The sequence below is a fragment of the Vitis riparia genome, chromosome 9 (genome assembly GCF_004353265.1).
Source record: "Vitis riparia cultivar Riparia Gloire de Montpellier isolate 1030 chromosome 9, EGFV_Vit.rip_1.0, whole genome shotgun sequence".
Classification (NCBI taxonomy): domain Eukaryota; kingdom Viridiplantae; phylum Streptophyta; class Magnoliopsida; order Vitales; family Vitaceae; genus Vitis; species Vitis riparia.
Genome location: NC_048439.1, coordinates 16,520,352 through 16,532,468, shown reverse-complemented (window position 1 = coordinate 16,532,468; position 12,117 = coordinate 16,520,352). Strand labels below are relative to the sequence as shown.

Genomic DNA, 12,117 nt, shown 5'->3' with positions numbered 1-12,117 from the left:
GTTTCTTGGAAAGAAAAAAAAAAGTCACATATGGTTTTGAAGATTAGGAAGTCAAGAAACTAACGTTTTAAACAGACCACAATTCAGAGTTGAAATAAGGGAGATATGGTCAATTGAAGCATGGTTGTGCAAAAAGCATGATGTTAAGGGGTTGCATATGGGTCCAATTCTTTTTGGTTGTTTGGGCTGAATTTTGGATCTCTTCTTTTAGACTCATTTTGGTGGCAATTGGCTCTTTTGGGTTTTCAATTTTCACTAACCCTATCTTTGGTTGTAGGGTTATTTTTGGTAATTTGAATTTTATCCAAATTTTAATTACCAAATATGCAACAAGATCCCTAAAGGCCATGAGAAATATTCTTTTTAATTTTTCCCTTATTTTTATTATATACTATTGATTAATTGCATATATGGTCTTAAAGATATTTTGATATTATTAATTGGAAATAAATTTGCATGCATTTTTTCAAAATTGGAAAACTTATTTAAGTTGGAATGTACATAGTTAGGAAATTTTATTTTAAGAAAATATGAGTTGGAAAATTAATTAAGAACTTTATTTTCTTTTTAAAATTAATTCTTAGAGATTTTAATTTTATTTAAAATTTTCTTAAATCTTTGAGATCTCTAAAAATAAAATATTTCTTTTAAGAAAAAACTCTTGTTTTTCCAAATCTTTATAAAATAATATTTTTCCTATTTTGCACAAGATTCCGATTTAAAGAAATTTAATTTTGAAAATTCATGATAGATAATTTATAATTAAGAAAGTAACCAAAATAAGTGTTCAAACATAATTATACTCATATACAAAAGTATTTTTAAAAGAATCACATATAAAATGTTTCTAAAAAAAAAAAATATTATAAGTAATTTTTCAACTATACAAGTGATTTTTCATATTTTTAAAAGAGTTTCCTAAATTTTGCCAAATACGTAATTTTTTTTTAGGTTCATGGTCAATGTCTAATTTTTTTTACTAGAATCTCATTAACGTTTTAATTTTCTTATTTTGTTTTTCCCTTTAAAAAATAAAATATAAGGTGGCATCGATTTTTTTTTCCTCAATGTAAAATAAAAGGCATTTTTCAAATAAACAAAAATTTGTTCGTCGAGTGGGAACATAAATGAAAACATGGGTCCATACCACCTTTATTTATAGGTGGAGTTAGAGAATTTAATTTAAAATCCGTAAGATTTGTTTGTTTAATTCAAAGAGGTGGGCTCATTGATTTTAGCAATTTGTCTCCTTTATTAATGAAATTTATCAACACCAAAATCACAAGTGAAGAAGATTTGGTGGAGAAAAAGGAGTTAGCCCTGACTCCCTATATGTAATTTATCTTTAGAAGAGTACGGTGGATGGTGAGGGCTCATGCGCGCAAGGCTTTTAGCGCTTTTCAAATATAGTGGGAAAGCAGACAAAAGTAAAAGGGGCTGCTGAGCAGGGGTTATCCAGAATCCTATTCCCAGCGAGTGGTTTTGTGATGTGTAACTCACTTGTGCTTGGAAAAAAGGCCAAAAGCATATTGAGATGGGAATCTTCCCACTTCTTTCTTTATGCCACCCATAACTCTCAACTCACAGCAGCATGTGACCCTAAGAATCTTGACTAGGATGACTGCCCAACTCATTTTATTGCTTTGGCTTTTTGTGTATCAAAAGCTGCGGTGGCTGCGGAACCCCACCTCCATTTCCATTTCCTTTTCCTCCAATGAATATGAATACATTTGAGGGGAAATTATTCAAACAACCCCTGATATTATTCATAATTATAGTCATGGTTTGATAATTTAATAAATTACTCTTTCATACCCTGAAACCAATGCTTGCTCATCTGTTAACTTGATATCTATGGCTAGGAATCTAGGACTCTATCGGAACAGCTTATTGGCATTCTTATTAGATGACGAGTCAAGGCATAGATCATAGGAATTAGGTGGTGTTTGTTTTTTGACTAAATAGAAAAAACCAAAATATTTAACTAAAAGTAACGTATTGACATCATTCAACATAATTAAACCGAACTTATTCATAACAAGTTCACTTTAGTTATATTGAATAATGTTAACAAGTTACTTTTAGTTCAATAAAAAAAGTTAAATATTTTGATTTTTTCTATTCAGTCAAAAAACAAATACCACCTTAATTTCATTTACCTCCTTTTTCGGCTAAATATATTTAGTTTATATAGGTTTAAAATTTTATCATGTGTTTTCCTTATTTTGAGTGAGATGGGAGGTGAGTGAAAATAAGAAATGAAAATGATAAGAGATATATTTGATGAAATTTTAAATTTATGAAAACTTATTGTATTTAGTTAAAACTTCAAATGAGGTGAATAAAATTAAAAGCTTGTTTGATTATGTGATTTAAAAACAATTTTTTTTTTTAAAATAGAAAACTATTTTTAAAAAATTTTAATACAATTTGGTCATTGTTTTTTTGAAAATAATTTTTAAAAATAAAGTGAAATAGAGAACAATTTTTAAAAAATAAATAAAAATTGTTTTCACTAGATTTTTAAAATAAAAGAAAAATATGAACCCGTTTGGGCATATTTTCTGAAAATTATTTTTAAAAACTCTCTTTTAAGTTAAAAAAAAAAAAACAATTTTTAAAAAATAAGTTTTTGAAATCATGGCCAAACGAGTTCTACCCTAACCCATAATTTCTATTTGTATGACTTATAAATCATTTTTGGGAATTAAGTTTTGAAAGAGATTTTTCTATTATCAAAGTGTCTTTCAATTGTTTTGCAAAAAATATTTATTAAATATTTTGTTACTTTCTAACAACCATTTTATCGTGTTAAAAAATTTCTTGAATGTTTTGAATATAAATTTAATTTAAATAATAATAAATTTATCCTATCTAAAATTCACACATTCATATTTTATGATTTTGTTATACTAAATAATAATATAAAAATAAATTAGCTACTACAAACTATATTGATTAGTGCTCAAGTCATTGATGTTTATATGCTTAAGTGTTTATTTTACTGTAAGAAAGTACTATACTCACCATATATATGCCAGAGCTAAAGGAGAAAATTAAGAGTTTTATTAAGCAAAACAAGAATAAATATTTTACATTTTGGACTTGATTGGAATACTAAAGGTTAGAATCAAGATGGGATACACAAGGACAAGTCAAAAGTGGGAAATTATGTTGGGTAGTGTTTGTGTTTTTGTTTTTTTTTTTTTTAAATTTAAATATAAATACAATTTAATAGTATTTTAAGTATTAAATCTTGTGTTTTTTATTATTTTATTTTTTAAATATTAAATATTAATTGGGTAAGAGTTATATTAAGATTGGGTTTTGGTTGTTTCAAAAAATTATTTTTAATAGTCAACAAAAAGTTAAATATTTTAATTTTTTTTTCTTCAATAAGAAATTTATAAAAACAAATAATAAGAAAAAAATGGAAAAAAGTTAAAAATAAATCGTTTAGGTCTTAAAGCAAATTACATTAAATTAAAAAACAAACATCACCCTAATGTATTGAAATCCTATGACATTTTCATAGGCAAAATCAATATGATTCAATAACAAATGTCTAAGGAAGATGTAGTCAAAGTAGTTTGATACTCAATTGTATCTCTTGACAGTGTTAGAGAAATATAATATAAGGAAGTTGAATTCAGCAAAGTTCGATACCCATTTGACACCATTTCCGATGCCCATAGTATAATTGCTAAATTGGATTGATAATATTTACCTTATGAATACATTTGATACATAGTTTTTTTCAATTAAGGAACAATCATTCTTAATTATGTCTTAAAGATTGGATAATTTCTTTTGATTAATCAAACATGAGATGAGACTAAGATGAATCCGTGCTTAATTATTAAAATAAGAAATAAAGAATTAACGGTAATTTTATATACTTTTGAGATCTAAATTCATTTGCTAAAACTTCTCGAACCCGTCCTCAATCCTTTTTGGGATTTTCAAAACTGTTCAAACTCATTTAAAACTTACTTATCTTTATTCTAAATTCTTCTAATCAAAATGGGAATGTAGAATAAGTACTCAAAAAGACGGACCCATCCCATTATTATCTTTACTAAGAACTACAACTGAGCTTACTACTTTCTATTGTAATATTTTCTTCGATTTTTCTTGATTAATAATAACATATAAAGAAATTTTTATACAAAAATGAAGTTAAAAGGTTAAGAAAATGTTAATTAAAAAAAAAAAAAAACCTAAACAAAGTGGATCCTCAATGGCTACATCAATTTTTTACCTTAATTCTTTGCTTTATATAAATATATTGTTGAGCAATAACATCAATCAAGAAAAAACAAAGAAAGGATTCTACAATCAATTGTGATGGGAACACTTACTAGTGTTTTTAATTGCTTAAATTAAAATAATTAATTTAAACAATAAAATATGAAAATACTATTAGCGTTAAAGTTTTTAAGTCTTAAAAAAAATCCTAAAAATGATATGACGAAAGATGTTTAAGACTTAAGACAACCAAAAGGTACCTTTCTGGCCCATTCAAAACATTCAATTTAGTGTTGACCAGATATATCCATAGGATTGTGGGGCCCATAAAATTCATCCTATGTATATTATCAGACCATTTTGTCCTCGTCTATATAAGATTGCAAAAAGGTCAAATTTCACGTCACATAAATTTTATAAGTGTATTTAATTAAATCAAATTGTTTTATATGTCGAGCCACCGTGAGTGAAGTTTGAACATTCAGAATTTTAGGAGAAGAACCCCTCGTTCCTTCTGTCGCTCTCTGCTTTCTTCTTCGCTTCGCTCCTCCAAACGATGGAGTTGATCACCCTCATTTGCCCTAATTCTTCATCTGTACGTTATCTTCTTCTTCTTTTCTTTTCGTTGTTCTTTGTTCTCCATTTTTCTTTATCTCAATTTCTGTCATGGCCTAGCCTTCCCCTATGTTTGGTTGCCTAGAAAACTCAGGAAAATTAAAAGAATTTCAATCTTGTGTTTTGCGATGATTTTGTTCTCTAGAACGCGACTCAACTCAGCACAAATAAAAGTTGAGAGGAATTTCCTTGCTTCGGTTCTGTCTGGTTGCCGACAAAACTTGGAAAAAAGAAAATATAAAAATAAAAATGGAAGAGCCAAAAACGAAAATTTTCGAGACTTGTTTTTGTGATCAGGTGATTTTTCTATAAATGAAGGATGCAACTCAGCTGAGTGGTATAGTCGAGAGGAGGCTTCTGTAGTCTGTAGTTTCCGAACTCAAAGTTATTCTCATTGTTTTTTCACCTTTTCTGAGCGACGTAGCGGAGTGTTACTGGCTTCTACATTGAATTATAACCTTTTGATTCTATAGAATTGCTCTTCCTTCAACATTTTACGTTCTCTCTTCTACTGTCATTTTCGGTTAAGCTCTATTTGGTTACCGAGAAAAATAAAAAAGGATTTAATTTTGCAAAAATCCAACTTTTTTTTTTTTTTTGTTTCTCCTTCCTTAACTTCCTTTAAATCGTTCTTTCTTCACTCTTTATGCATTTGCTCTTTTGTAAATTTTGATGAAGCTCTGTTGGGTTGCTGAGAAAATGTAGGAAAATGGAAGAAGGAAAATTAAGCTTTTGAATTGATGTTCTAGTTTTCTGAAGAGCAAATATTCAACTTAACTGGGGATAGTTCAGCGTTTTGGTTATTTTTCCCTTTTTTGTCCTTATCTTTCTCAGCGACCAGATGGAGTTGAGAGGAGGCTTCCACAATGGATAGTGACTTTCTTTTGATTTTTTCTTCCTTCATTTTTAGGTGCTTTTCTCTTTTATACACCTCTGATTAAGCTCTCTCTGGTTGCGGAGGGAAAGTATAGGAAAAAAACGGGGAAATAGGAAATCAAGTTTTGGAATCTATTTTGGTTTTCTGAAAAAGGAAGACTCCACTCAACTGAGCGTGGTCAAGAGGTGGCATTTGTCCTCTTGGGTCTTAAATCTTGAAATACTTTGAACCCTAGGTTTGAAATTCTCCATAGTTATTTTTATTTTCTTTCTCAACATTTTCTCAGCATTCAGCAAGCAAACAGAGTGTTATGTTTATCCTCTGAACCTTGGCATTGTTAATTCTTTTGAACTGTTCTTCCTGCTACCCATTTTAAGTAGTGTTTCTTGGTTATAAACTTCGGTTATGCTTCATTTTTTTTTGCAAAGAAGTAAAGGACAAGAAAAGAAATCCAGATTTTGAATAACTTTTCGGTAGTGAGCTCAATAGAACAAAATACAACCATTGCACTTTGTTGAGTTGAGTTTTTATTCCTTTTGGAAATGGAAACAATAGTAAATATAATAATTGTAATTTTGTTTTTCTTCTCTAATTCTGACTTCTTAGGAACCATACAGAGATTAAAACTTTATTTGGTTGCTGAGAAATAGAGGACAAATATGTTAAATTAAAGTATGGATCTTTGATTTTTCATATTTGGAATCCAAGAAAATCAAAACCTTAACTCCTGACTCTTCTGACCTAACTTGACTATTTAGCTCAGTCCAGCTAGCTTTCCAATTTTCAGTAACATGAAACTTAAGCTTTAAATTTTTTTTTTCCTTGTATTTTCCGCTGAATTACATCATGTTCAGATTTACTGAACAAGGTTTAAATTTTTGGACTGATTTTCTTGTTTTCAGGTGTGGCAAGGAAATGGATTTTCCGAGTGTTTCAGTAACATATATCCTTTATTTTCAGGGTTTGATGTTTTGTTAAATTTTCTTCAACAAAAACCGGTAGTGGTTGTATAATTTGTTTTTCCTTGACAAAGACTACAATTTTTGGTTTCGGGGTGAATTTCGTGACCTTGGTCCTGGTTGCTGCACTTGGGGTTACCACAAGAAATGCCAGAGGAAGTGGGAGGGTGGGTACTTTTTAATTCATTAATGCTCTGGTTGGTTGCTGGGGAGGCAGGGAAAATATCAGAAAATTGTGAAGGAACCCTTACAGTCTGCAGAATTGCCTAGAAATTGTGGAAAAAGAATGGAAATTAGTGATCTTGTGATTATCATTCTAATTTTCCTTCCTTTCCTTTAATTTAGTGGCAGTCAAAAGTGTCTTCTCCACTTAATTGCTGAGAAATGGATAAAAATACATAAAAATAAATGGAGCTTAGCTATTGCTTTTACTTAGGTTAAACTTTAAGCTTGAAATCAGATTGCACTTCACAAAAGATCCAATGCTTTTATTCTCCATGTTTATTCTGAAACCTCACTTTTACTTGGATTAAAATTTAGGATTGAACTCATCTTAAGATGTCTAATAATCATTTTGAGGTTGGCAGTGCAGTTTTCTGCTACATCTTGGAAGAACTTTGTTTTACAAATTGAAGAAGTTGTCTTTCAGCTCTCGTCCACAGTAAAGCAATTGTTTACTTACCCAGGAACAGAAAGTTAGAGTTGAAGCCAGTAGAGGCATTATTAAACAGAATAATGTGCTTATTGTCTATTTCTTTGTTGTTTTTAATAAGTAATAAAGCTTTTATTCAGCAAGGGATCAAAAGATTTGTTGATGTCAAGGGTGAGAGATCCTTCCTAATGAATAGAATGAATATGTTTATATACAGATTACAGAGTAAGATATTGAAAAGCTCCAAAGTAAGCCTCTTCTCCAGTTGGTCTTGTCCTCACAAGGGTTCTCTCTTGTGTTTTCTTCATTGTAGTTTTTCTTTTTGAAAGGTTTCCTCATCTTCCCTTGTACATTCCTTCTCTTTATTTGTAATACTATTTTGATTTCTTACAAAAAAAAAAAAAAAAAGGAATTAAAGAGAAGTACTGAATCCTAACTAGTATATCAATGTTTCCTGAAGTTGATAGTCAATCTCCCACTTCTAGTGGAAAAAGCAGCCTCCTAATTTTGTTTCATAAAAGTCTCCTCACTTTGAAGCCTCCATTGCAAGTTTGTCCCAGAATCTTATTTATAAGTTAGGAATGTTTCTATAATCCCTTTGGTAATAACATTTCTAAGCCCTGAAGCATCCACTTCTGTTAGACCATCCAAAGTGTTCAAAATCTTCTGCTTTTGTGGTGAATCTTTCTCCCCCCCCTACCATTGAAACTGTTTGCAGCAGGCGTCTAACTTGGGCTCTTTATTAAACAACTGTTGAAGTTCAGTTTGAAAGATATCACCATGGTTACTATTGCACATGATGTTCCTCCTACCCCCAAGAAAGCGAAGTAATCTCCTTCCTAACATGATATTTGTTAGAAATTTGAATTTTCCTATTTGAGGTCTCTTGTATATATTTATGTAATATATAGCTGTAAATTAGATTAGGAAAGTGCGTATAGCTGTAAATCAGATTAGGAAGAATAATCTCTGATTTATAAGGATTGTCTTGATTTATAGGGATTATTAGTTTATTTTTTTCCTTAAATTTCTTTGTAAAATTTTTTTACCACTTTCTCCCACATGTTATTTGAGCCACTTTGACATTCTTCATCAACCTTCATTGCTGATTTTAGTTCAAGTTTTTCAGCCTTCATTACTGTGTGTTTTGTTTTTATCTTTTTTCATCTTTCATCCATTCTACCTACAATTTTTGGGATTTCACCATGTCTAATATGTTTGAGACTTCTGCCACACACATAGCTGTCTTTGGTGAAACTTTGCCTCATCAAACCATTGGAGAGTTATAGAATATCAATTCAGTGTATCCGTTGAATGGCCAAAACTATCTCCAATGGTCTCAACAAGTGCGAAGCTTTTTGAAAGGGAAAGGCAACCTAAGTCATCTAATCAGCATAGGTCCAGAGCCCAAAGATCCCGAAGTTCAACTAGTGGGATGAAGAGGATTCCATGATCATGTCATGGTTATGGAATTCTATGTTGCCCAAAATCAGTTGCACGGCTAAAGAGATTTGGGAGACAGTAAGACAAACTTATTCTAAGGTACGTGAAGCGGCTCAAATCTATAAAATTAAGCAAAAAATTTCAACCACTAAATAAGGAACAAGATCGGTGATTGAATATTATAATCTCATGAAAAATCTTTGGCAAGAAATGGATTATTACCAAAATCTTCAAATGAAATGTAGTGAAGATGCTGGAATGTTAAGAAAGTTTATTGAAAGGGAGCAGATTTTCGAGTTTCTTGCTGATCTTAATGTTGAATTTGATGAAGTTCGAGTTCAAGTCTTGGGAAAGGAAGATTTGTCATCCATTAATGAGGTGTTCTCCATTATTGGAGCGGAGGAAGGACGACGAGGTGTTATGATTGATTCTCAACCAGCTGAAGGTTCAACCCTTGCTACAACAAAACCAAGAGATCACAATTTCAAAGTCGTAAACTCGGGACAAGGTGGCAGTAATGACAGTAGCAAATATGATTTTTCTAAGAATAAGGACAATGTTTGGTGCACATATTGTAAAAAACCGCGGCACATGAAAGAGACATGCTGGAAACTTCATGGTAAACCACAGGGTATCAACTGTGCTAGTGGTTTTAAACAGGGACAACAATGAAACCAAGTGTATGTAGCTGATGCTAATAATTCTGTGGAGGAACAATCAAAGTACAGCAGCATGGAACTTGAAGAATTGAATCAGGAGGACATTGATAAGCTGAAAAAATTTTTAGGTTCATTGGAGAAACCTATGGGTGTTTGCTCTCTTGCACATTCAGTTAAATTTCCTTTCTCTGTCATGCTTTTAGTGTCTCAGGTATGTCCCTTTCAAGCTCTTGGATCATTGATTCAGGAGCTACTGACCATATGACACTTTCATCAGAGAAATTTAGCACATATATTCCATGTCCTAGCAATAAGAAAATAACTATTGCTGATGGGTCTTTAGCTACTGTTGCAGGTTAAAGAATAGTCAATGTAGACCCTTCTTTGAGTCTTAAAAATGTTTTACATGTTCCCAAACTTTCAACCAACCCTGTGTCTATTCATTAACTCACAAAAGATATGAATTGTAGTGTTATCTTTTACCCTATTCATTGTGTTTTTCAGGACTGAGTTTTGGGGAAGATGATTGGACATGCTAAGGAAAAGAATGGACTCTACTACCTTGATACAAGTAGTGGCAATGTTGGCAATGGGAATCAACTACCTCTTTCTTTTTTATTTGAGTCCTCTTCTTCTAATAAAGGCCAAATTTGGCTTTATCACTTTCGACTTGGCCACCCTTCATTTAATGTACTTAAGTTCATGTTCCCTTGGCTTTTTAAGAATATTGATGTAGACACTTTTCATTGTGATGTTTGTGAATTGCAAAACATCGTTGTCTCATTTCCTTGGAGCAGCAAAAGATCATCATTTCCTTTTGCTTTAATTCATAGTGATATTTGGGGGCCATCATGGGTTCCTAATATTTTAGGAGCTTGTTGATTTGTTTCGCTTATTGATGATTATACTCGTGTTACTTGGATTTTCCTTTTAAAACAAAAGTCGGATGTGAGCATTGTTTTTCCAAATTACCATAATATGGTCAAAAATCAATTTGGGGTGTCAATAAAACGTGTTAGATCGGACAATGCAAAAGATTATTTCAATCAAACGCTTTCATCTTATTTTCAAAAAGAGGGAATCATTCCTGAGTCTTTGTGTCGATTCACCCCAACAAAATGGAGTAGCTAAGAGGAAAAATGGTCACCTACTAAATGTTACTAGGGCTCTCTTGTTCCAAAAAAAATGTTCCAAAAGCCTATTGGGGGGAGGAGGGCGTTCTTATAGCTGCTCATTTAACAAATAGGGTTCCTTCTCGAGTTTTGGGTTTAAAGAGTCCTATCGAAATGTTCACAACATTCTTTCCTCAGTTCAATACATCGAGTAAGCTTTCTCCTATAGTGTTTGGGTGTCCCATGTTTGTTCATATTCATGCTCATTATCGAGGGAAGTTGGATCCAAGAGCATTAAAGTGTATTTTTGTTGGATATTCATCAACACAAAAAGAGTATAAATGTTTCCATCCTCCAATTAATTTTTGACGTCACTTTTGTAGAAACAGAGGGATATTTTTCAGTTCCTTATCTTCAGGTGGAGACATCATCTATGGAAGATAAAGACATGTTCTTGCTTGAGTTTCCTAAATCTTCGCCATCCGAACCTTCAAATGCAACCCAAAAAGAGTCTGAAAGTCATGAAAAAGGTCAAGAAATTTCTAGCACACCTCAAATAGCTACAACAGTCCCAAAAATAGCTCAAACCTGCCCTATTTTAGATGTTGGAACAACAGAAAAGGAGTTAGAACCTATTGCTACAAAGCCACTACAAGTTTTTTCAACAAGGAGGGTGACTGAACCTAGACCCATGCAAGTCCAAACATTTGAGCCAACTCTCGGAAATGAGGTACACAATTATAGTGCTCCTCTTGACTTACATGATGATGTTGATCTTCCCATTGCCATTAGGAAAGGGACACGTAAATGCATGCAACACCTATTGTCCAATTTTGTTTCATTTGAAAAATTCTCACCATCTCATAAAGCTTTTCTTACCCAAATAAATTCCATACCAATTCCACAAACCTTAACCAAGGCACTCAGTAATGAGAAATGGAAACAAGCTATGAAAGTCGAAATGGAAGCATTGGAGAAGAATGGGACTCGGGAAATTATGGAGTTACCAAAAGGGAAGAAAGTAGTGGGTATTTATAGTTAAATACAAGGCTGATGGATTTCTTGAATGATATAAAGCAGGGCTGATTGCAAAGGGATATACACAAACATATGGAATAGACTATCAAGAAACTTTTTCACCGGTAGTAAAGATGAATACGGTGAGAATTTAATTATCTTTGGCAGCTCATTTTGATTGGAATTTACAACAATTTGATGTAAAGAATGCCTTTCTTCATGGTGAAATTGATGAAGAAATCTATATGGAAGTTCCTTTTGGTTTTGGGGGAAGTTTAGACAAGAATAAGGTGTATAGGTTGAAGAAGGCATTGTATATATTGAAACAATCTCCTAGAGCATGGTTTGGAAGATTTACAAAAGTTATGTTATCTCTAGGGTTTAAACAATGCCAAGGAGATCATACTTTGTTCATTAAATATTTTGATCAAGGGGAGTTACAATATTACTATTATATGTTGGTGGCATAATCGTGACCGGGAATAATTCAAAAGAAAAAGAGGCACTTCGGCAATGTTTTGCAAAGGAGTTTGAG

At 31.8% G+C, this 12,117-nt stretch overlaps 1 protein-coding gene and 1 long non-coding RNA gene across 3 annotated transcripts in view; both read left to right on the top strand.

The window, feature by feature from the left end:
• Positions 1–4,720: 4,720 nt before the first annotated feature.
• Positions 4,721–12,117, top strand: part of LOC117922196 (ABC transporter C family member 13) — a 159,928-nt gene continuing 152,531 nt past the window's right edge. For both annotated transcript variants that reach the window (XM_034840242.1, XM_034840241.1), the window contains exons 1-3: positions 4,721–4,843; positions 6,643–6,683; positions 6,779–6,866. In XM_034840242.1, coding sequence (XP_034696133.1) covers positions 4,805–4,843; positions 6,643–6,683; positions 6,779–6,866 — 168 coding nt within the window. In that variant the 5' untranslated portion in view covers positions 4,721–4,804. The remainder of the gene's footprint in view (positions 4,844–6,642; positions 6,684–6,778; positions 6,867–12,117) is intronic.
• LOC117922198 lies at positions 6,883–10,323 on the top strand. The gene is made up of 2 exons (XR_004652450.1): positions 6,883–9,625; positions 9,958–10,323. It is a non-coding gene; the product is annotated as an uncharacterized LOC117922198 (long non-coding RNA).